This window comes from Daphnia pulicaria, chromosome 6 (assembly GCF_021234035.1).
Source record: "Daphnia pulicaria isolate SC F1-1A chromosome 6, SC_F0-13Bv2, whole genome shotgun sequence".
In the NCBI taxonomy this organism is placed as follows: domain Eukaryota; kingdom Metazoa; phylum Arthropoda; class Branchiopoda; order Diplostraca; family Daphniidae; genus Daphnia; species Daphnia pulicaria.
Window position 1 is genome coordinate 24,172,102 of NC_060918.1, and position 25,499 is coordinate 24,197,600.

General features: G+C 41.7%; 2 protein-coding genes across 8 annotated transcripts; both read left to right on the plus strand.

The window, feature by feature from the left end:
- Positions 1-58: 58 nt before the first annotated feature.
- On the plus strand, positions 59-4,923 carry LOC124344034 (PMS1 protein homolog 1-like). 7 transcript variants are annotated; one of them, XM_046797426.1, is made up of 13 exons: positions 59-202; positions 534-708; positions 776-1,333; positions 1,398-1,520; positions 1,577-1,723; positions 1,791-2,249; positions 2,321-2,537; positions 2,604-2,736; positions 2,818-3,207; positions 3,287-3,414; positions 3,493-3,644; positions 3,716-3,911; positions 4,908-4,923. In XM_046797426.1, the coding sequence occupies exons 2-12, from the start codon at positions 559-561 to the stop codon at positions 3,890-3,892; spliced, it is 2,634 nt and encodes an 877-aa protein (XP_046653382.1). In that variant the 5' UTR covers positions 59-202; positions 534-558; the 3' UTR covers positions 3,893-3,911; positions 4,908-4,923. The 7 variants fall into 7 exon arrangements, with proteins under 7 accessions (XP_046653382.1, XP_046653383.1, XP_046653379.1 ...); XM_046797427.1 differs by lacking the exon at positions 4,908-4,923 and having other exon boundaries at positions 776-1,328; positions 1,396-1,520; positions 3,716-4,116; XM_046797423.1 differs by lacking the exon at positions 4,908-4,923 and having other exon boundaries at positions 512-708; positions 3,716-4,112.
- A 5,009-nt stretch (positions 4,924-9,932) lies between these two features.
- On the plus strand, positions 9,933-22,776 carry LOC124342227 (receptor-type guanylate cyclase gcy-28-like; the record flags this gene model as incomplete). The annotated part of the gene is made up of 17 exons (XM_046795190.1): positions 9,933-10,054; positions 11,607-12,371; positions 13,559-13,718; positions 13,960-14,201; positions 14,472-14,586; positions 15,450-15,525; positions 15,623-15,790; positions 15,927-16,011; positions 16,985-17,076; positions 17,783-17,921; positions 18,589-18,670; positions 19,789-19,960; positions 20,162-20,236; positions 20,535-20,612; positions 20,820-20,996; positions 21,592-21,769; positions 22,616-22,776. Coding segments are annotated over exons 2-17 (2,532 nt in total), but the record flags the coding sequence as incomplete, so codon positions are not given.
- Between the last annotated feature and the right edge of the window lie 2,723 nt (positions 22,777-25,499).

Below are 25,499 nucleotides of genomic sequence, written 5' to 3' on the forward strand. Positions count from 1 at the left end.
AAAGTGAAAAATATTGTCATTTATTACCACATATTGGCAACACAGCCTGTGTAAATTAATGGCGGTAGTCTGTTTTCGAACGAGTTCTTGTCACTTGTGTACAAAACAATTTTATGCTCATCTCGGGAAAAGCTAAAGTATTTGTCACTAGTTACTACTATTTATTTATAATAGCTTGCTAAACTTCTCAAATTTCAAAAAGGTTACTTTACATTATGATTTTAGACAAAAATAGAGGCAAACAAAAAACAAAAATGGAGGGAATAGAACATCCATAGCAGAAATTGAAAAAAAGATTTTACTACACTATTTATTTCCTTCCAGAGTTCAGACAATGTTTGCAATAAATTACAATCTACTATTCCATTTCTTCTTACTTTAGTCCAGTAAAAATCTTGTAGCAAACTCTAAAACATTTTTCAAGCATTGTCTAATGTGTCAGCAGGGAAAATTGTTGAGTTAAATTAAAATTCAATCCTGATACTTTGATTCTTGTTTTGCTTTAGATTAGGTCTATGCTTTCATATCCTTAGTGCTTAAACAAAAAACTTGAACAAAATGGTTGAGAAAAAGATCATCTCAGAACTTCCACCCAGTACCGTGAAACTGATAACTGCAACACAAATAGCGACTTCTGTCTGCAACATAGTAAAAGAGTTGGTTGAAAATTCCCTAGATGCAAGCTCTACTGTTGTAAGAGTTAAACTGGTAACTAATATTAAATAAATGAACAACTAATTAAATATCTGACCTTTTTTTATCTGAACTTTTTTAGGAAAACAGTGGTCTTAGCAAGATTGAAGTAACAGATAATGGGTCAGGAGTTAGTAAAGAAAATGTTTTGAAGATGGCTTTGCCTCATTACACATCCAAAATTAGTCAGCATCAAGATTTGGAAGCTCTCTCAACTTATGGATTTAGAGGTGAAGCATTAGCTGCCATTTGTGCTGTAGCCAAATTGTCGGTTACGACTAAAACGGCTGAAGATCCAGTAGCCTCGACCTATACTATGGACAGTAATGGTGATGTGGTGGATGTGAAACCGTCTCATTTGAGTCAAGGCACTTTAGTCGTCATGACGTCACTCTTCTGGAATATTCCTGTTCGCAAACAATATTATCAAACTCCAAAAAGAAAAAAAGATGAGCTGATTAAAGTTGAAGAACTCCTTCTCAGCTACGGATTGATTCATCCCGAACTCCACCTAAGTCTTCACCACGACCACAGTTTGATCTGGCAAAAGAATCGAGCAACCGACTTTACAGCAAACATTCGTCAAACACTGGGTCACGAAATTTGTTCTAACATGGAATTCATCAGCGAATATGAGCTGGTAAATAACTCTGTTATTTCATTGTGTTTTTCGTATTTTTTATTGCCTTGATGTCACATCACAGATGCAAATGGTGTTAGTGGTTCCTAAAAGAACTGCTCCTTTAGATATTTGTTTTCGAAATCGGCCTGATCGTTGTTTCACCTTCATCAACCAACGTCCTGTTATTTCGAAAGACATTGAAAAGGTGACATTTTACATATTTGAAGTTACTCGATAATTTACAATAGTATTTGTTTATAGCTGATGAAAGAGCTTTATGGATTCATTCGGGATGGTGATCAAAAGTCGGCAGTTTATCCAATATTCATCGTTTCGCTACAGTTTCCTGGAGACGAAGTGGATGTCAATGTAGAACCCAACAAAACTAAAGTGTTGTTGAAACGGCAAGTAAGATTTTATCGGACTTGTAAATTACAATGGATATCCCATTTTTAACATAGCTACTTTTTTGTAGGGTGATGTCCTCGAGTTAATAAGAAAACGGGTTTCCGACATTCTAGGAACAAATTTGGTTGCCGAGAAGCCAACGGAAGTTAATTTGCAGACAGCTGAATGCGAGAACAGCACTTCAGCAGTTAACCCAGACGTGACGGAGGTGCGAATGGTGGAAGAAACTGTATTGGAGGATCAACACAAAAGTCATACCCAAGCACCTCTTCATACCCAGTTTGAAACCACTTTTGATTCACAAATTGGATTTCGTCAACTTGAATCAACCCGAATTGACTCCGTTGATGGTTTTCCGGAAGACGATTGTTTGTTTCGTGGATTTGACGAACCATTTCAGGTCCCAGTTGAAAAGGAAAGCTTCGAAACGAATGAATCCGCTTCTAATGAACCTGAAATCATAGCGATTGGCTCTGATCAGTGGAGCAGGGGACTAGCAACAAATTCGGATGGACAAATTGTTCATGTAAGTTAACCAAGAGATTTATCTATTGTGTTGAGTAATAGAGGAATTGGAAAGATTTGGTTGTCGAATAGCCGATACAGGTGCTGAGAGGACAGCCACACTTGGCCAAGCGACTATCGGATACTCCAGTTTTAGACAATCTAGCTAAGAAACCGAAGCTAATTGAGACGATGGAAACGTCGAGAATCGTTGGTTCATCACCTTCCCTTTTAGAGACTGTGAATGGAAAAGTTCGAAAAATTCCAGCAGATCCATTTGGTGAATACTGCAAAGACGTGAGAAACGAAAGTAAAAATCCGAAAATATTAATATGCTTTGACCGATTTTTTACTATATCTCGTTTGTTTTTATTAGTTCTTTCTCAAGATCCAACGATGAGCTTTACGGAGTTGTCGCAGAATTTGAATAACGGATGGAAAAACCTTGATAAAAACAGTCGGGAGAAATACGAAACAAGAGCCGAAACCAACAAGCAACGTTATAATGCGTAATTACTCTTTAAATATGTTTGTACCTAAATGCCTTCTCTTCACATATAGTTTGTTTAAAATTTGAAAAAAAAAACTAGGAACAAGCTTCGAACGCCAAAAAAATCTTCTATGAGCAATACTTCTTTAGATCGCTATTTGCTTGGCTCACAGACACCCGTCATTCGGACTGAAAGAACTCCAAGCAGAAGTGTAGTTGCATCTGCCCCACCTCCTAAAAGAACGTCAAGTAGCATTGACTTTTCCATGGACATTTTGAACCAGTCACTCGAATCTTCCCAATTGAAGACTAAAGATCAGTGGTTCTGCTTGAAGAAAATCGAAAGCGGTAGTTGGCTTTGTTCCAACAGAAATGACGTCATGGCCGTCAATTTCACTCGACTTTACGAGATGATACTTTACACTCGACTCGTCAATGAACACGTCATTCCGTCGAGGGCTGTTACCAATCCCATGTTGATCGATAAAAAGTATACAGAGAAGCGGCGATAGTGAAATGTTTGTTTATTGTAATCACTCATTTGATTCATTTGAATTTTCTTAACTTAGAACCTTTGGAGACCTTATGGGCTGGAGAAAACTCCTAAGTTTACCAAGCGAGTGGGAAACTGCTACAACTCGGACTATCACTGATTCTCGGGTCGTCGCAAACGGCGTCGGAATTCGTCTGGGTGTTGGTATGGCTCTTAAATAGCTTCGTCGTGTGTACTTAATCGCTCTCATTGCTACATTTCCTTCTGAACTTGGAATTGCAGACTCTGACGATGCCGGCGTTGTGGTGTATCAAGTCCCTGCAAATGTCCAAAGATTCGATTTAAACGACGTTCAAAATCTCCTACGTCAAGTCACAAAAGACGGCAGTACTGTAGAAAGTTGTCGTCCTGGCCAAATAATCATGTACTTGAAGGTAAACTAGCGCAAGTGTTTGTTTATTTTTATTTGTTTGTTTATTTGTTTTCATTTATTCACTTTTCTTAGTCTGAAGCTGCGCGACTTGCTGACGGGCGATGTACTGAACCGGAGACAAATGAGGTTTGCGAATTGCTTGAACAATGGCTGTCGACTGATCCCGAAAATGTTTGCTTACACGGAGAACCTGTCTTCTGGAGTCATTCCATCGGGGCTGTGCCAGCTAACAAAGAGAACACATACTGAAATGTTTACCAGCAGTACTGTAATTACCCCATTTTCTTTCTTTTTTCTTTTTTTTTTCTTTTGGTTAATAAGAAGTATGCTAAGTTATTATTATTGTACGGGATCGATACATACATTACATAGAGATACATACACCATTGAGATCTGCAATCGATATTGACGTTCTACTGAAGAGGAGAGAGGTATAATTCTTTTATGTTAGAGTCGTTTATTCAACACAAAAAGCATACACACATCGCTATACATGTAGTATAGCGATGTTTGACTTTGATTCGCATCATTGATTCCGATCCAAATGGACAAATACGATTTTCCATTGGTTGAAAATACTGGCATGATTGTCAAGGACTTTCACCCACTTTCTGTGTCCTCATCCGCGCAGTATCGAAAAACGCTGTGGTTTCAAACAGATCTGTATGGAAAATGTCCTCGACAATGTTGTTGATAGGTAGCCTGTATTGGCTCACTTTCTTAGATCTGCTCTCTGGGTGTAATGTAGCTATTGATTCTTTCCGTACCACTTTTAAGCAAGTGTAGACCATGCATTCCGGAAGTACGTCACCGCTTCCGTATTGTACTTGATTTATCATTCGACCAAACGTTACTGTTCACTTTATAGAGTCGCCGGACAAAACTGTAAGTCAAGTTGAGCAAGTCGCGCGGCAAGTGCTCAACTAAAACTTTTGAATCCATTCTCGTTCGACTAAACTTAGTAAGCGAGTTTTGCATGATTACAACCAACTTGCTTATAGGGCGGCCTAGAAATTCAGCTAGGATAGCGCCATTTCATCTTACCCAATTTTTCCGACGTCGAAATATGTATTTATCGCCTTTTCCTTACAATGCCTTGAATGATGTTGTGGCAAGGCAACATTATTGTGTAAGGGAAATGTCTGCACTCCGCGAAGGGGAAATAAGGTTTTCTTCGTGATGCGCAATTGTGTTACTGTTTATCATTCTAACCAATAACAACAATATTTTTTACATTGGCACCTCACCAATTATTCTTACGTAGGTGTTGCGTGCCGAATGGCCGTAATTGACATACACGAGTCGGATTTTGTTTTCTCTCGAAAGAGAATATGCCTGTTGCCTATACCGACGGCCGCTAGTTTCGACTGGAAAGACTAATTGTATCGAATAGTTCTGGAAGCCAAAACAGGGCACTATGTAATTGGCTGCGAGAAGTTTGTAGAACGAGTTGTAAGCTGACGTTAGAATCCTGTAATATTAATCAAACACGTTAAAAAAAAAGGAAGAACTCGACGAATGTTCCAAACGTCAATCAACCAGTCATTTTGATAAGGAGAAAAATTGAGAATGGCGTGATTGGTTGGCTAGGTTAAAAGTTGCTCATAAGTTATCCGACAGCACTTTCCACTATAAAGCACATAATACTTGCGCAAAGTGTAGATGTCGTGTGGGTTTTTGATTTTATAGATTTGCGACACCTGTACATGAGAACTGACGCTTTCTCATTATTATCAGACGCTTGAAGTAGACGCTCTGGTGTCGTATTATAAGCACCTTCCCTCATTGAGCAGATGATTGTTGTGCGTGTAACAACAAAGGTACTTCAAACAACTGGTACTTCAAGCGTAAACTTGGATTTCGAGAAGAAGAGATCATTTGGCTCCATGGTGTTATACATGAGGGTTCATCTTATTTAATCATGTCGACCCGTTTGTGCTATAGATGGGACTTGTAATGTAATTGTATACCCCAACTCTGTAGACTGTCGGCTTTTCACCTTTGCAGGCCTTTTAGTTTTGGGGCTATCGCGTAAAGGTAAACACCAGGGAAACAAGTTTTCCTCCCCCAGAGAGTAGGATTTGTCTTCGATTGTCTTTTTAAAACCTATAGAATATATCAGACATTTTTGTTTAAAATAAAACTTCTAACAATTTCCCATTGTCTTAGAAAAGTTTGCCCGTTTTTCTCACAAACACGGATTTGAAAGCCACCGAGAAATGGAAAGAAAACAAAAATGGGATTGAGAAATAGCGGCTGAAGAACCTGGGGAACATTTTTTGTTTTTATGTTTTACTGCGTTTCAGCTTTTTTCACGACGTGTTGAAACTTATATTTTGTTAGAGTCACTCTATTCTTTGAATATTCTCTGAGATCAAAAATGATAATGCTAAGATAAAAGTTTAAAAAATAAATTCCGCAGGCGTAGAAGTTGGACTTGTAACTGAAACATTAAATTTATAAAGGATTTGACTTGTAAAGCAGCTGCATTTTTCAAATCACGCAGACTATAGTAACTTTCTTTTAGTCAATACCACCCTGAAGAACTGTCCCAGCTACAGCGTCACTAGTTCACTACCCCGTCGTCGGGACTTAGAAATCTGATGATGGCTCAATACTTAATGCATACTTATCTGTAGGCAATTTGAATGACGTAACCTGGAAACAAATGAGATTCGAATATCCCGCCTTTTAATTCAATTTCTCGTTGCAACTACTATCCACTTTTCTGTTCAATCAATCAAATTTGACGACTAAGGGATTAATTGATTGAGGTGCATGGAAGACAAAGTGAACATCAACATCAACAAAGTGCATTTCATCGCACTTTGTCGCTTTCCATTATTTCCTCCTTGGCATTATAGACTCATTTTCGCTCAGTGCATTTGACATAGGCGAAGAAGAGATTGAATTAGGTGTAATGAACGCACCAAAGCACAATACTTTGATCTCTGTTGGCTGTCCGTGCTAGTTGTCCATTTCAGACTTTCAGTCGACTACAAACAGATATTCTCGGATCCGCCCAATCGATAATAGAATCCATCCCACTCGCATCTCATCGATCTTTCTCTCATTGGCCATTGATGTTAGCGTGTTGTGCGAGTCCCGAATGCACGCCCCTTATTGCACTCGTATGCCGGTATGTATACCAAGAAATATTTCTAAACAATAATACATGAATTCGCAACTTATTCGGGTCAGTGAGCTCTTGCGCGATTTAGGATTCTAACTCGTAATTAGAGAGTATAGGATAGGGATTATAGAAGTAATGGCCCACTTTTGTAAAGAGGTTAATAATTCGTTTAGTTATTTACGAGAAGCAATTTTCCACGGGGTATTTAACTTAGAAGTTAGAACGGATTAAATTTTGAAGAAAGAAATTGTTTATAACATTTCCGGAAATTCCTTTTTTTTTGGGGAAATCAAGGTAAAATTTTCACCATGATGCGTGATTCAACTCTGCTTATCGCCACTGGTTATTGATTTATTATTGGATGTGGCATCTATTATAAGTGTAATGCCTTTTCTTTGACCTTCTGCATAAAAGATCACCAGTGCCATCCAATTTTCGATAGCTCCATAGTTCGCAGCCGGATTTACAAGTATCTAGTTATAATAAGCTTATATCGCCTTTTTATTGCGGGTATTACTAATGCATCACTCTTATTGATTTAGGCCATAGTGTACAAACCATGCAAGGGCGATATTTCCACATTCATTGGAAAAATAAAATAGTAATACCGAGATCAATGCATAGTAGCCTATAGCATACAGAGTGAAACTCAGACACAAGCCATCAATTGTCAAATAAGGATATGAAAAACGGCTGGCGGAATTTTGGATAACGCGATAAAGTCCAGTTGGCAGTTGGCAGCATGCTAAGCTAGTGTACACCGACGCACTGCCATAACTGCCCAGCCATGGGAAAACTAGAAAGGACTGCTGGCATTCATCGCATTATTGTATACATTGAAGGATTTACGGTTTGGTGCGAAACCAATTTCTCATGGGGTATAGCTCGGTCCAGCTAAAGTGTAACCTAAATATATATAAATGTACTACCGTACATTTCTTTTTCGCCCACATATAAAGTTTTCTTTCGTCATCGCTGCAGCCGAAATGATTCGCTTTCATGATGCGATGAATTCCCATTTTTTCTCGTCTGAACGCATATAGCACGGATATAGGATAAACTTTACGTGTTTGCCACGGTGGCGCACTTTATCCTACGTCCTAGTAGTTTATACAGTGTGCCACCACGCCATACACCAACTTTGTCGATTATTTCTCGATTTTGTTTTATAGGAGATTTCAACCGCTCCGCGGACATGTTCCGGTTAGAAGCAGATGGACAAACATATTGGCTGAATGTTGGTGAACGTCAAGTGGTTCTCACGCGTGAGGAATATTGTCGCATCATTATGGGTGGGAAATAGTAAAATTAGTAATGCGAGCCGGCGCACTAAGAGTCGCCTTTCGCGATCACGAGATGCTTCTGGCGGGCGGTAGTGATGTGTTGTGTATATGCGCCATTGATCCGCCTGAATCCCCTGCAATTCCTCTTGTCCCCGGAGATGGGGTTTGCAGCCTTTGATCCCGCGCCCCATTCTTAGTTGGAAGTTGTCGCTCTCAGTCCGCTCAGACGCGGTGATATACCCAAGTAGTTTATATCGTTGCTATTGTTGGTAATTTCGTTGGCGTGGGAGTGGTGAAACTGGCGGCGGGACAAAATAACCACCACCAGCAGTAAGGGCAAAGGCGCTAGTCGTTGATTGTGATGACGCAAACATCGCGAACTTGGAACGAAGTGTGCTGTGTGTGAAACCAGCGCAGTCTCGAACTAGTTCATTGTCATTGATCTGATCTTTATTTGACGACGTTTGACAACAAAAGACAAGTGAGTCGGGACGCCAGGACGAGGTCGTTAGCGAGATCTACTACTTGCACGTGCTCACACCGTCTTTCCTATTTACCCTTTGGTAACGAGCAGTTAGACAAAGACAAACGCAGATTCCCTTCGCTAACTGGAAAGAGATATAAAGAAATGAGTAAGTCAAGCGTTTCTAATGTGTTTACACGGCTAGAGTGTATAATACATATACGTGGATGGTTTGATGTCAATGCTATAGTTTCACTTGACTGCCATATCCGGAGTGATTGCGCTACGTTTTTATTTTCGACAAATTTAACTTTGTTTTCCAACCCATTGAGAAAAAAAAGGGAAAAGCGACTTTTAAACAAAATGTTGAGATCAGTGATTCATTTATTTGGCTGACTGCAGCCGTCTTGTTATAAAAGAAAACCATTTCCAGCGGCTGGGGACATCCGCGCAACAGTTAATGTTATTCGATAGCGGTTAAAAGACTCTCGCTTGTTGTTTCTACCGCAATCTAAATATTTTTCTCTTTTGTTCAAAGTGGAGTCGATTAACGACCTTTGTTTCGACAAATCACTTTTTTCGATGCCGTTCAACTGAAAATGGATAAATGATGTAAACCTGCCAGAGATGTTCCGTTTCACCCCCGCTACTTATTAAGCGAAGTAGGCGAGACCTATTTTTTTTTCGCCTTTAGGACTATTTCATCGATCTCTGCCATGAAAAAAAAAAAAAGGTTTATAAAACAAGATTGAAAGTTTTAGAAACTACTATGAAAACGAAACCTCCGTTGTGCAGTGCAATCTAGTTTCGTGGCTTTTTTAGTCTAGTTGATTATGTTTGCCTTGATCTGTTTTCGTTTCGAAGAGCATAAATCCAGACCCAATTTTTATTTCTTTTCAAATTGATTGATGAGACCAATACGTATATGGATACTATTGCTTTTTAATCTATACTCCCTCGATTCAAATTGTCGGTGCCCAACAGTTTATTGTTCAAAATTAATTTTGTGTGCTGTACTTCTTTAATGTTTGGCATACAAATTTATCGATCGTCCTGGTAGTAGGTCTTATAGGGGTACATATACAAAGTGGTTTGAGGATTTAGTTTTCTCCTTCTCTCTCTTACACAGTAGGCTTCAGCGGGCGATATGATGAAGGCGTGCTGAACCAAGGCCCGTAACATTTAGTCAACCAGTGTGTGTGCTGTGCTGTGTTTGTTTTCGGTTGTTTGGAGAAACGAGAGGCGCCGTCTTATATAGACTGTCGAGATCCCGTGTAAAAAGCAGGAATCGACGTCCGCCTGCGCTGTTTCTTCTTTCGATCTTCATATCTTTCTCCCCACCCGTTTTTCCCATAGCATTGCATGTCGTCCGCGTTAGAGACGCACTCTTGTGGTTCGCCCTGCCCAGTCTTCAGTACTTCATCAGCGGCTGGATCAACCGGTCGTCGTTGTCCTCCAATACCAGCATCCAGTTTTGTTTTTTGATCATCCGCGGCTTTGGTAGCGTTGTCACGTCGCTCGGTTCATATCTAGTAATAACTAAAGTTTGATTTGATACTTTTGCTTTCGTTGGGTTTTTCCTTTAGGTGAGTGTGACAAGATTGATTTTCCTCTCCAACTCTGTGTGGAATTGTGGAAGTTTCTACGTTCCATGATTGGACTCGCGGAATAAGCTTCGCCCTAGATAACTATAAATCACGGTAGATCAAGTTGTCTTATTTCTATTTCTAGCCGCATGAACTCTCGGACTTCATTTTAATGGATCGCTCCCGATCCGTTCCACAACTTTTGATATTTTTGTTAGTAAACTTTGATAGTGCTAGTCTTCGGTTATTTTCGCCTATAACCTTTGGTGATTCAAGTGGTTCCGCTTTTTCTATATAGCGCCTGCTGTCACCCGGGAAGCAGAGAATTAAAGTTTAAAGTAGCGACGCCCGCAAACTGCTGGGATCGGTAAATTTAAAGTTCTTCGGGTTCCTCCTTTCTCTGGTCCTACTTTAGTAACTCGAGGACTTGTTATCTTCTCTCCATATGGGACTTGAACCTGGACCAGAGCCGTAAAAAAAAACTCACAGGCTACTTATCTGTTATTCATATCCCGGAGTCCGTTATTCTACTTGTCAGTTAGACAGACTTCAATGGACAATGCCGTCGAAATAAAAAACACACCCGGATCCTGGGCTGGCAACCTGAATTAATGGACCGTGCTGTAGGCCTATCAAATGGCGTCGCAGCAACCGCGAAAAAAACAATAAATTTATTTTTATCATAATATCCCGTAACGTATAGCGTATCATTCCGCACAACTGGATTTGTTCTCACTATATTGCACTGCTTTAGTTTTACCCCAAAAAATAATAACATGGTAGTGAATAGGATCTTTTAGGGATGTCAATACCCCAGCTGTATATTGGCACTCTGTAAAGAAGGATCTTCTCTCCGAAATAAAAAGAAAAGGGAAATGATTTCACGGCGTAAAGAATCTACAAGGAGGAAGAGCGAGAATCGTGTGAATATTGGCCGTGCTTTCGCCTGTCCGTCGAGGATATTGGATATATATATGGGATTTCTTTCCTATATGCTCATTCCTCGACATATCTTTGTCTTATCTCGAATTCCACCCCCTATATTTATATATAGCAGCAAAGTGTAGCCTAGCGATAAAAAGGCACGCGCTAAAATTCGTAGAGTGATATTATCTTGGTGGGTGAAAAAGTTCAGGATCCTTAAAAGTCGCGGGTCTCTCGACTTCGTTCCGATCGTTGACTTTCGCAATAAGTGCTATAGAGTGGGGCAAAGGAGATATTATTAGCTGCATCTCGAGAGTGCAATGCGATTCTTGGGGAAAAATTCTAGACATAAAAGTGACGGGATTTATTCACTTGCGGTAGAATAGCGGAAAGTGGCATCCTTGCCGTGAGTGAACGAAAATTTGAAAGGGTTGAAGTGGAGTGCATGGTAAGAAATCTGTCGCAGACTCGCAGTTGTTAGACTACTATATGAACACTTCCAGTGTGAACTCAACTTATATCTGTTATTATTCTTTTTAATCATCTTCCACTCTTCCTGCTGTTTGTGTTCCAGCTGTGGAAATATTCAGCTCAGGATATTCTGGAAGGCTAGAAAGAAATCTCAAGAGGAGCCCGTAGAGACTTTGATGAAACAAAAGGAAAGGTCTATAAAGACGCGCTCGTGCTGTTGTTGAATAAGTGGGTTTCCCTGCGACGAAGCCCCAAACGCTTTGTTCGTGACTATTTAGCTGCTGCATATGTGTGTTGGAACGCCCGCGGTTCTGCCTGAATGAATCATACTTAAAAATGAAGAATCCGCGACTACATAAACTGTTGTGGAACATGTGCGCTTGTGGATTGATTGCCTTCGTGGCGATGAGTGTTGCACTGCAGCAGCGACCGGATCCTCCAGTGCGCCATGAGTTGAGCCGCTTTAACCACGCTACTCGTTTTCAAACAATCGCCCCAGCAGGATCGCTTATCTCTCGCTTCCGACAAGTCAATGCAGCGCCGGAATTCGACGTTTTGTCGAAGACTTCGATCGACACAAGTTTTCCATCCGATCCTCACCCAGTTGGCCGACCTCCTAGATTCGTTCCTCAGGCTAAAGTGATACGGTTAGCCGTTCTGGCTCCCAACGATCCCGAACATCAATTCTCGCTGTTCAAAATCCTTCCGGCCATCCATCTAGCAGCCAGGACCATCGAACGGAGTAGCAGTGGCAACAGCAGCGGCCCTTTGTCCGGCTGGCGAATTCAAATTGTAAATCGTGATTCCAAGTGCTCCTCCATCTACGGACCACTGGAAGCCATCGACCTCTACAACAGCAAATCCATAGGTTTTGTAGTGGTGCACCTCATTACTTTGTTTTCCCTTTTCTTTTTTTCCTTTTGAGACCTTGATATTAGTTCCCCTAGCATCGGCCTTGCATAAATTCAATCCGCATCTTGCATTGTCGATGCATTGCGCGTTATGACGAGCTTGCGACCTCCGTCGATCTCCGCATTTTTATTTGCAGACATTTCGTCATCGTTCCACCCCACAGCATGGGAAAAAATGCAAAATGCGAGCGAAAAAAAAATTCGACGAATTTTTACGGCTTCTTTTTTTTGTAATTGAATCCGAGAAGTACTTACACGTGTAACATCCTCTTTATTTCTTTCTCTTTTGTTTTCGGATTGAAAGACGAAAGAACAAGTAAAAGCTCTTGCGAAATATTTCACTTTTTTGTTTTATAATACGCCGTATAGCTTTTGTAACTAAATCTTTTTGTTTCTCTCGTTTACAATTCTGAAAGTTCTTTTCGATTAGAATTTTCGCCTGAGGTTATTACATCTTTCTACGTAATATTTATGTTACAGTAGACTGGAGAATAGACTGATGTAGATACATAAGGGATTACCAAGGATTTAGAGCACGTCAGGAAGGACCAAAGCTTCAATTCTTAATTAAACTACTTTTTGAAATTGGAAAATGTTTTCTCCTCGCTATAAGGTATCACTAAGGTTTGTGGGATATTGATCAGTACGGAAAACAACCCCCAGTTTCAATCCGATCGGTTAGCTCTTCTTCTTTTTTGTTGATCTTCACTCTTGTTTCCAGGTTACCGGTAAGTAATAATATATGTATAGGGTTGCTGCTGACTTATCGCTCTCACTTGTGGAAGCCCAAAACCTATTGCTTTTAAATATTGACATGTTCATTTGTTACGACAGAATAGCTTGTCGTTTCATAGATAATATCCAGGACGGATCGCCAAAGCCGTTTTGTCATTCTCGGGTTTGTTGGGCAGACCCACTCAATCTCGTTAATCTATCGTTGGTAAATAAGCTATTAGAAAAAAGGGATATGATTGAGCGAGTTCTGCCATGGCAGACGTTTTATATTTGCAATCTTTTATTTGTTTTGTTTTTTTTTAAATCTTTTCCATCTTTTTTTTTCCCCCATTACGAACTAACACACAATTAATTTTTTTTTCTTCCTGGATTCCTGGTAACATCGCATGGTAACCTATGAATTCGACAGATGTGTTTTTGGGACCGGTATGCGAATACGTCATTTCTCCGGTAGCCAAATATGCGGGCGTATGGAACATTCCGCTCCTGACAGCTGCCGCCCAGGCTGACGGTTTCACTCACAAGCAGCCCAACTATCCGCTCCTGACGCGCATGATGGGTTCTTACAGGTTGTACAGATGAACGCATTTCTGATTCTTCTTAATTAGGAAGTCGTCTTCATCAGATATTATTTCCAGGAACTTTTTCTTAATATTCAACCGACATTTCATAGTACTAATGAAAAGACCTTTTCAAACTGAGATTATTTCTTGTGAACTGTAATTAGCTTGCCGTAATAAGAAGAATCTGGTTTATAATCGAAAAGATTACTCATCTTAATCTTTACTCACAAACGTTATCCAACAACAGGGAAGTCGGTGCTGTCATGGTTCAAATTTTGGCGCGATTCGACTGGCGAGTGGTGGGCATGTTGTTCCACAACCACGACGTCGGCAAAGGCGCCGGCAATTCTCCGTGTCACTTTGCTTTGGCGGCCGTTTACAGCCAGCTGGAGAAGCAGAGACACAAGTCGATCCACAAAAGTTTCGACGAGACAAATAGCAGCGTCAACTTCACTCAATTGCTGCTCCACATTGGCGAGCGATCACGAAGTAAGTCCAGGAAGTCAGCTCTCTTAATTCCCTTCATGCACCCTTCACTGCAGTGTACACAATGTATTGCGTCCATTACACCCAGCAACAACGTCAGTGACGGGGAAAAATGATCCCGACTTCTAATTTGCTCTTCTTCCGCCGTTCTCTCTTTTTTTGTCGATATTCAATTACTTTCTTCCGTTTCCATTATATATTTCCCTTATGCATTATATTTTCTCTTTTCGCATGATGGGACTGTCCTTCTTCTTCGGCCGTCCAATATGAAAGTCGTGGTCCTGTGCGCCGCACCTCGCAAGATCAAAGAGATCATGCTGGCGGCGGAAGAACTCAACATGGTGGCTAGCGGCGAATACGTTTTCTTCAACATCGAACTGCGCAACAGGTTTATTTCCTTTATTCGACTCATCGTCTACCGCATTCTCTCTATAGCTCTATATACTTCCTGCTTATTTTCGCCTCGTCTATATACGCGTTCGTCCAATTGATCAATTTCCTATCTGCTATTTATTTGGTCTCCGCCGCGTCGTTTTAGCGTTGCCAAGGTGATGGAATGTGTCTCAACTCGAAACACGAAAACGAAACCAATCATAACAAACGTTTTTGAGAAAATAAAATAGCATCAACTGTGAATGAGATTGGTCCGAGCCGGACTCAGCACAGAACAGATGTATAAATATCCACATCCTGGCTGCTGGATTTGGAGCAGTACAAATAACATATAGCAACAGCAGATTGGGTTCTTTGGGTGGAGTATACAGGGTATTGGTGTTGTACAGCAGTCGCGCAACTGTACTGCATGTAGACCACCTTCTTCATCAAGTTTATCAGCCTTGACGAGCTTATTGAACTTCTCTATTCAAGGGAAAATCGAATCTTTTTTGTTTTTTTTTTCCATTGAAAAACGTTGAAGTCGTCGTTCATTTATAATGCGCTTATTGCGTCAGGCGGCTCCAAGATTTCGTCCCCCATTCCTAGCTACAAAATAAACGTGATTTTCCAATATCTGAACAGCAGATTTCCACGTACGTATAATTAGATATTTCTTCTTGGACGTACACATCTACTACTACTACTCAGAACGTCAGTTGGCTGTCAAATCCTTGTTAACGAAGTATACTAATGAATCCCGCGGCAGTTATTTCTTGATTTGGGTTATGTTCGTTGTACTCCATTCAGCGGTGAGCTGCCGAATTTACGTGAAGTCATTTTTATTTTCCTGGTCGGTATTCACGTCATGACCAACAGCAACAACGTGACGCTGAAGCCCTGGTACAACAAGAACGAAACGGAGGAACGGAACCAACGGTCCAAACGAGCCTACGTAAGTTTGGCCATCATATTATGCGGAGCATGTGCTTGGCGTCCCGGGTTTAGATTACATCATCAACATATGGATGACCCTATTTGTTTATGTACAGGAGGCACTGTTGACCGTGTCGGCGAGGGTCCCGGACACGGAACAATACCGCGACTTTAGCGACGAAGTTAAACGAATCGCCCGAGAAGAATTCAACTACACGTACGACGAGGATCCAGTCGATCCCTTCGTGGCAGCCTTTCACGAGGCCGTGCTTCTCTACGCCATTGTAAGTCATCCCGGCAGCCCGGCGGCAGGCAGCTATACGTCCTTCTATTTTCGTCCTCATCTCCACCCTTTATATATATATGATCCAATCCTGTTTTTGTTTGGTGTATAAAAGCGCTTTGTTTGATATTATACAGGCCCTGAACGAGACGCTGGCGGCCGGCGGAGACGTTTCCAACGGAACGGCCATCACTTCCCGAATGTGGGGTCGCACGTTTGTTGGTACTTTCGTCAATCATTGATGGCCCTCGGCCATGCTGAACCCATTCCTTCCTTGCAATGTGCCGCGCTCAGTTTGAATTCCACATCGCTTATATAGGCTATATAAACAAAGCCTTTGATATAGGAATTTGAGAAAACAGCAGCTCAGTCAAACTTGATGGTCTTAATCAAGACGGGCAAACTCGGCGTCTTTCCCTCCCGACGAATACCCTGATGGGAAATCCGTGATAGGTCACCTTGTTTTGGCTGATTGAGTTTTTTCACGAATGACTCCGTGGGGAAGTCAAACACCAGAGAGAGAGAAAGAAAAAGTGGCCCATCAGCAAACATTGCCTGGTCACCGCAGTCTAGGATATAGAGAGGCAGCAACGTGGTATAGCTATTATAGTTCCGATATGATATCCAGCCATATATCACGTTCCGGCCGGGAAATGTGGGACGAGAACTTACTTGCCCACGTTATTCCCGAACGTGAACTTCAGCAGGTATGGACTCCAACATTTGATGGATCATTGCTCTTTCCCCTCCTTTTTCTAGACTCGAAGAAATAACGGCACACAACGGGATCGACACAGATAGTAATGAATCCACCGTACAATGATCACGTAGGCCCACACAGTACTATATACTATATATACTAGGTATCCGACTTCAAACCCAAAAGTTGCGCAAAACATGATGTGTGTATTGCCGATACGTGTAAGACTACCTAGGTAGTATAAGTCTTCCTTTCAAAGTTTATTTCCCTTCAAAATGAACAGTGTAACTTTGTTACGGCTTTCTCGCTTCCTCTCTAAGTCAAATTTTCCGTTGCTGCGCAACCGAATTTCCCGGGAAATTTGTATCGACAAACTGAGTAAAGATGCTACTATAGCGGCTTTGATACGATGGATCTATTATTCTGACGACTCTGTTCGCGATATAACTTTGATTTATTGTCAAACAATTCTCTGTTTGTGTGTTTATACTGAAGGAATCAGCGGCAATGTCAGCATGGACGAGAACGGAGACCGCAATGCCGACTACTCCCTCCTTGACATGGATCCAATAACAGGAATTTTCCAGGTATTTTATTCGTCAACGTTTTTCGTTATAATAAAGACTAGTTCTGTTCCCCAGCAACTCTCGGTGAATGATATAACTTGTCTTATTATGGAAGTAAGAAACAAATTTGTTATTTAAGTAGTTAATCAGAATTATGACTGTCACTTGGAGATATAATTCCGACGTGCAGACGGCTCTTGGCAGTTTTTGAACAAAGTTGCCGACTGTGACTGAGTGAAACGATTCACGTTACGTCAGAAAAGTTGCTGATGGATGGATCGGAAGGAGGAACGGGAAAAGGGAATGAAAAATAAATGGCCGACTTGTCAGGCGAAGAAGAACGATTACTTTTAGTCGCGGAGAAATTGCCATTCATCGTCCCCTGAAACTTCCTCGGAAAAAGGAAAACGAGTTCCGCATGTGAATGTGACCTTTTCTAGTTTATTTTCTTGATTGGAAACCAGATGGGGAAACGAAAGATCACCGCTAGATAGCAATCAAAGCAAATGGGCAGACGCCAAGCTGTTATTGTATATATTTCCATCTAAGTCGAATGGCCGGGGGGAGAAAGGCGGGTGACGGCTTGATAAATGATTGGCGTCAGTTCAGCGTCGAAAGATCTATCCTGATCCATTTGCCAACAATTTGTCAGCGACTGTTCATGGAGTAGCAAGGAATAGCTTTAGTTTTTACTAATGGACAATTTATTGTTTCATGCTGCTATTAGGTTGTGGCCAATTGCTATGGCGTTTCCAAACAACTTGTGGACGTTCCAGGCCGTCGCATTCACTGGGCGGGAGACAGAAACGGTCCTCCTCCTGATACGCCTCCGTGCGGATTTGATAATACGAAATGCCCCGATAATAGTAAGTCTTCATCCGGATTAAAACCAATTGAACTTTATAACCCTTCCACGTCTATAGTCCAATTTTTCCGGTCATTTTGACTCCGGTTGGAATTGGTTTATAAAATCTATAGTCATTTAGGTCCTGGCTTATATACGCACGAAAATCAGTCGCAATAAGTTGTATTATTGCGGACTTGGGGTAGAGCACGTCCACCGTTTTTGAACGCGCTCTCCCGGCTGTGCCGTCGTTCAGCGGGACAAAATGCATTTTCTCGCGGAAGATGGCGCGTGATTGGTGTTGGAAATCGTCGGGTGCACAAATTTTACTCATTGCTCGTTTAGCGTGAAATTAATTCCGAAAGTTAGAAAGTGAAATCACGATAGACTTTACTGAGGGTTTTTTCCCGGAACAAAATTCCATTCTGGATTCAAAATGACAAGATACCGTATTTCAATTTGAATTTCTTATGGATCGAAAGGCGTGATGGGCCGATAATAGTTGCTGGCGGAGACCAGTTTCGTAGAATGTTGTTTTTATCACGATATATAGATGTCGCTGACTGTTTCCAGAAAAGAAAATGGCCGTTTATCCCGCGTGACAAGATAAACGCCGTGGATTTGGAATGACTGATTATTATGCTATTTGCTTTTTTAAAAATAATTCTATTCTTATTTCTGTCGTCCAGCGATGCCAATTTATGTAATCGTCACCATCGTACTCTCGTCGGTCGTCGTAGTCCTCATCATCACTTCTGCTTTCATTTACAGGTATAAAATGATACGGGAGAACTTTGACTGCGCATTGTCGTTCTGTTGGCTGAATTCTTTTCATTTGTTTTTCCCAATATTTTCCACATAACTCCCTTTTTAAAATTTAATTTTTGACATCTTTGATTGCTGTGCCACTCGTATCTGAAGAAGCCTTTGATTGATTTACTTCATAGATCGACCTTGGCATCAATTGAGTTTGCTCAGTAATGCATCCGGAGCGAACTTCAGTCAAGAGACTCAATTTTGTTAATGTGATTGGGTCAAAGGAAAAGAGGGGCAGGGGGCGCACGCATCTCCAGCCAATGACATCGTAAAAGTCCCAATAAAAATCGATTATCTCAAAAAGAAAAAAAGAAACAAAAAAGGAAACGAGAATTTTCTGTTCCATTTATAATTTCATTAGAGCCTATAGTTGCGATTGTTTCGTTCTTGTTTCACGTGCTAGTGCTGGTCATCTTTTAGAAAGTCCCTTAAAAACATTATGCCAATGCATCTAATACAGAACTTATTAAAAATAAAAACAGTAGCGTAAAATCAATTCGTTTTTTTTCGACGTTCAGACAAACGGTTTGTTTGTCATACACGTAGTCGGAAGTTTGAGTCAACAGCCTTGATTATTATGTCAGACGGAACTAAATTAGTTGATGAATTAATTGATAACCGCCTTTTAGGCTGCTTTGGCTTCTGATGGCTGCTTATTACGTATGCGCTTTTGTATAGTAACGATCCGATCGGCTTATCCACGACAACAACACTGCACTACCCTCTTCTATTATTCTTTACCCGTTCCTCGGTCTTTGCTGGGCTTTAACAAAAAAACAGTATACATTATACATGGTATAGTATATACATATGATGGCAATGTGTGTGTGTGTGTGTGCACTGTGTAGTCCCCCTCTTAAGCTCCATCAGTGTACGAATGGCTTTGTCTTTTGTGTCTCTTCTTCTTTGTTAATATACGGACATATTAGTGTACGTTTATTGTGTCAGAAACTGTTGGAGTCATCATCATCTTGTTTCTCTTTGCGCTCAACTTGATTGCTACATATTATACTCTTTGGTTTGCTGTTGTTATTGTTTGTGTTCTGACGTTGACGTAATACGTTGAACCCAAGGCACTACAAGGAGGAGGCTGAAATAGCTTCGATGACTTGGAAAATTGCGTGGAACGAAGTCGTCCTCTTCAGCGGAGATAGGACCGGCCGGTCCAGCGGAGGAGCTGCTGGAGGACCCAGTGGCGTTGGCAAGTTCGGCAGCCGGTTGTCCATCGGGCGCAACAGCATACTGGTACATACAAATACATATCACCCTACAGGCATTTTAGTCCTTCGTCAAAAACATAAGTTTCGTATCAACTTTTTGGGGGTTAAATAACGCGCGTCCCGTGCACTTGACACATTCTGGAACTTTCTACGTGATTTTTCCTTTTTTGTATATTGGCGACGGAAATCGATAACCCAGCCCTGATTTTCTTTTTGTCTATTTCAGAGCAACCTGTCGACCGAGACGACAGGGAACTTCCCGTCCGACAAGCAGCTATTCATTCAAATTGCCAACTACAAAGTAGGTCAATTAAGTTTGCGCTCGCCTTGCGCTAAAGCCAAAAGAATAGGTATACCGATAGTCCAAAAATAAATCCTAGACCGAAATAATCCAATCGTCTCTGACTTTGACGTACTATACCTACTATATAAAGAATAGACCGCACGAGACATAATGTCGTTTTCACTTTGATCATTATTTCTCATCAGTATAGCAGCCACTTGATATCTGCTATTCTAACTTTAGCTGCTATATGTACCTTATAAAATGTCACTTTATATTTACTCTCTTTTTTCTTTTTTTCCTTTGGCGTATCAAGGGCATGGTTGTGGCCGTCAAAGCAATCCCAAGAGCAAAAGTGGAACTCAATCGACCTTTGCTGCTGGAACTGAAGCGGGTAAGGTCGCGGAATGGACGGACGCTGATCGTGTATTCAAATTGAATCATGTCGTGATATGATTAAGTTGCATCATTGCTCTCTCTCCTCGTCTCGATGAGCATATATACTGGCTCCCGTTATTCTGGCTTTTTCTCTCCTCTTATTCAGCCAGTCGCTTTTGTTCTTTTTTTATTCTTTTTTGTCTCCTCTCTCTTTCTCGTTTAGATGAAAGATGTGACTCACGATCATTTGGTGCGCTTCATTGGCGCCAGCGTCACAGCTCCTCATTGTTGCCTCCTCACCGAGTACTGTCCCAGAGGCTCCCTTGAGGACATCTTGGAGAATGACCAGATCCAGTTGGACGCCATGTTCCGCCGCAGTTTGATACACGACATCGCCAAAGTAACCAAGGCCTTAAACAAAAAGAAAATAATAAAATTTAAGAAAAAAAAAATATTTGCTGGGGGAAAGCCGGAAAGGGTGGAAAAAAAGTGAATCGAATTTTTGTTCCCCCTCCATTCATTCTTCTGTTGCCATCTCTGAGTTACTTACCGCAGAAAGGCCAGCGCGGATCAATAGGGGGGATTCAGCAGGTCGTTTGTGCACACAGCACATTCGTGTCTTGTTAGTTTTCGCGAATAGACGGAACGTGATGGCCGCCTGTCTTTGTGGTTACCACCTAAACATTGCGGCGCAGTCGAGAAAAGGGAATTTCTCGACCGGGATCGATCGTTCCGGCCGCGGTTCACCGAGTTCTACAGCTTGAAATATTCAGTGTCAACCATCCGTCAATGGCATCTCCCAATGCCTTTGTGCATTGCATAAATAAATCTCTCATAGATGTTTAGATCCTTATAAAATGCTTAGATTTGGTAAATGTTTAACGAGATTTTCCTCTAAAATGCTTGTCTATATTTGATGGTCTCTCTGGTCTTCCATTGGCTGATCGATTCGACTTTCATCTGTTCACGTTGCTGGTGCTGTGTCTTCTATCTAGGCGATGGCCTACATTCATTCGTCGGAAATCCGCTCTCACGGAAACCTCAAGTCGAGCAACTGCGTGGTGGACAGTCGTTTCGTGCTCAAAGTCACCGATTTCGGGCTCCATTCTCTGCGTGTGGCCGCCGCCGGCGACGACGCCAATGATGATCAAAACTCGTACGCCTACTGGAAGCGTAAGAAGTTCCACTCTCTTGTCTGGTTTCACGTAGGTTGTTCATCTTATACGTATGTCTTGAAGAACGTCTAGAACAATGTCGACGCACTTGATGCTTCGCGTCGCTGTCTATATTATTTCAGTTCTATTTCAGTCGTTTTCTTTTTTGGGGAGGATTTCTGCTGCGGGTTTTATTTCATTGTCTCACGAGCGTCAATCCTTTCAAACGTGACTTTGGACGTGTCAATTGCTGATTGGAGTAGTCGCATCCTGTTTGCGACACATCAATTGAGTAGATTCGCACTCTCTTCTCTCTACATCATGATGCAGCGCTCGGCTTCCGTTGACTGGACTCCGTCTCTGCCAGCTGGAAAATCTATTTCCGGTCTGACCACTTCCCAATTTGTGACTATCGTATCGAAGCCGCTCTTACATTTATCCCTTCTATTCGATTGGATATCTTTTCGGTCCTCGATATATGTTGAGACTATAAAGAGGGGGTTTCGTATCGAGATTCAAGAGCTAACTTTGCGTACAGTACACATAGCCTATATAACATACGCAGAAGAAGAAGACGAAGTTGCAGCACGTGCAAGAAACCCTTTGGGCCTTGGCTTCCGACGCCCGCTGTCAAAAGGGAAATAAGCGCAATAGACTTATCAAGGCTATAATACACTTGACGGTGTATCCAAGCTGCTAAACTATTTCATTTTGCCGCATTTAATTCTGCACTGTAGTGCGCTCTCTAGCTCATCATTCGCTTTTCATTTTGGTTATTCCCCGAATATAAGGAGAGATGCTGTCTACATGCGTTATAGACTTATTATTATCATGCTTGCACACATCATATCTTGTATATATACAGGCAAGTTGTGGACGGCACCCGAACTGCTGCGCATCGAACGCCCGCCACCGGAGGGAACACCCAAAGGAGATGTCTATTCATTCGCCATCATCACTCACGAGATCCTCGTCCGACACGGACCCTTTTACCTGGCCGACAATGATCTTAGTCCCAGAGGTAAAGTAAATGTAAATGTACTCTTACTTCTTGAAGCTATATGTACACTACAAAGGGAAGCAAAAAGAAGCAGCAAAGGTCCTTTTTCCCCATCTTCATGCTCGTCTTCTCTCGTGCACTAAAGGAGTTTCGAACTGTAATGGGCTTTTATGCCTATTTTACCCCTTTGAAGAACAGCTAGTTTTCTTTTTCTTTCTCCTCGTATATGACGTCTATCTCTACATGTTTACATCGCGTTGCCTCTATGACGATGCAGGGAAAACCTTGTCCAAACTTTGTCCGCGTTCAAAGTCTGTAGAGAATATCCTGCAGACGTGCCTAGCCATATGTACAGGAGCGAAAGAGAGAGCTGCCGCTGCTGCTGGTGGTGGTGCCTTTGCATTTTTCGATTCTTCAATTTTATGGATGGCATCTATAATATTGATCCGTTCGTCTCTCTCGCGACACTTTTGGTGCTGTTGATCGTCTGTTGAACTTAGACATATTGCGGTTTATGTGAAACTTTTTTGATCCGGGCTCGCCCTTTTTCATTCCCCTTTTCGTTCCGTTCACACTTTGCCATTTTGATGATCCTCTATTTCTACATTTCTATCGATATTTTGTCCTTTAGCGAGTCTGTTTGCCTCGAAAACATGGCGCTTATGTTCTGGGGTTCAAGAAGGATTGGGTACAGATGACGGAACTTTAAAACCTCTCCCGAAGAGCTTGTTGTTGGGAACCAGGTTGAACCAGTCAAAAAATGGTGCTGCGGAGGGAAGATTATACGATTGGACCGGAAAATGCGGATGTGCTGTGGGAACTGATGCATCATCGATCCATTCGCTCCTTTTTTTATTTTTATTTCGAATATACATATTTCGCTCCTCTTTTTTTTTATCTACACAGTTAACGTGTACAACTGTACATATATACACACACCAAAACTGAAGATGAATCCCCGGGTGGATCTGCTGTGCATATGTACTCGTTTGACGCACTGCAATAGCATCATCAGAACAGCAGCAGCGGTTTTCCGTCTCGATGTAACGTAGTAACGTAATGCGGCAGTCAACTGCACTGGCAGGCGTGCGGCGATTGGGGAATATAACAAATGAAATAAAGAGTTCCGAGAAGATTTCATTAGTTAAAGCCCAAAACGACTAGCTAATTATTATGACGCACGTAAAAGACATGCATATGTATATACCTATTATACACCGGTACAAAAGGTTTTCTTTTTAAATATTTTGACTGAAAGAGAGAAAAGAAATGAGAAAGATTGAAAAACTGCTGCTGAATAAGAGAGAGAGGGAAAAAGAGGCTTGTGAATGGAAGGCAAGACAGAATGAACCTGATGGGAATGACTTTTGCTATAGAATGGAGAAGTAAACTGGAGGCAGCGGAGATGCTTGGGAAAAGAGAGAAATGGGTGGAAACGGGTCCCTTCCGGAATTGAGGCTCGCGCGCCCGCTACATATAGAAGAAGAAGAAAAAAGAATGATGAGACGAGAGTAACAGAGAGAGAGCTGGAGCTGGAGCTGAAGCTAATATCAAAACGGCAACGGGGATGGAAACGTTTTCTCTCTGCCGGGTTCTCTATCTCACGCTCAGTTGAGGCGAGGCGCATGTCAGTGAGCTGCTGGCGCGGGTGAGGTATAAGCGACTGCTACAAAGACAGAACCCGGTCCAGTGATGAACTGGACACGGTACGATCCGGCCGAATAGATTCGGCGAATCTAGTGCTTAATTCGAGTCGACGTTGCGCTCTCGTTTGAGTTTGACTTTTTTTCGGTTTTGCCCGTTTGACGGATGAACTGGGCATTGGAAAAACGAGAACAAAAGAATCACACAGTGTTGAACGTCATATAAGGAAATTGAAGGAAGACAAGACAAATCATTAGCCATGGCCTCGCAAGCTGTTCAGACGACACTGAAAGTGGACGTGACAGAATCGGAGCAGATAGAGGCTAATCGCTCTCCCGACAGTCCGCCACTGGCATCAGCCTACAACATCCGGCGCTCACTTTCGCCACTCCTGGATTTCGGCAGGCCCGGAAGCAGCCTGGGCGGGGAGAGGCGTAACTTCTGCAACATTAGCGAGTGCGCCTTCTGCAAGCCGCTCACTGATAATCACCGGCTCCTCTCGCCACTCCGCTCGCCCGTCATCTCCCCCTCCAGTAGGTTTCAAATTCATTTTTTTTTTGTTTTCTCTTCAGTCAAAGAAAATTCTTTGGTGAAAGAAATTCAAAGAAAATTTATCATCAACTGCTGCTGCTGCTGCTGCTGCTGGTATATTGATAAGGGAAATCCTTCGAACGCCAATTGATTAAACTTGTGTAGTTTAGTAAATGTTCGTCCCTTTTTTTCCACTTTCCACATTGTTGGCAGTCAACATTGAATTTGATATCCATTCATTCACGATATAGTCCCCCTTTTTTTTTATATCTATACCAAGTTTATTAAAAGGGTTGAGCTGCATATAGCTCTGGAATGTTTACACGGCCTTTATTAGGTGTCAATATATAGCTTAACCATTATTCAAAGTGCACATGATGGATGGGATTTCACTTTTTCGGAGAATTCAAATTTCGAGTGTCGTTGAACTTCCATTATACTTGGAAAATGAAGCAGCCGAGTTCTAGAAGGGGGTTCTTTGTAGATGGAATGCGCTGTATTATATCTACGCCACGACGTTACTTAGCGAGAAGAGGCTATATGTATTTACTAATTCAGTTTCCTATAATACAAC

Bases quoted from the DNA above. Each gene is read 5' to 3' on its own strand.
- LOC124344034 (XM_046797426.1), top strand. From the start codon at position 559: ATGGTTGAGAAAAAGATCATCTCAGAACTTCCACCCAGTACCGTGAAA. The intron at 1,334-1,397 runs GTAAATAACTCT...GTCACATCACAG, and splicing joins TCATCAGCGAATATGAGCTG to ATGCAAATGGTGTTAGTGGT. The intron at 3,645-3,715 runs GTAAACTAGCGC...CACTTTTCTTAG, and splicing joins AAATAATCATGTACTTGAAG to TCTGAAGCTGCGCGACTTGC.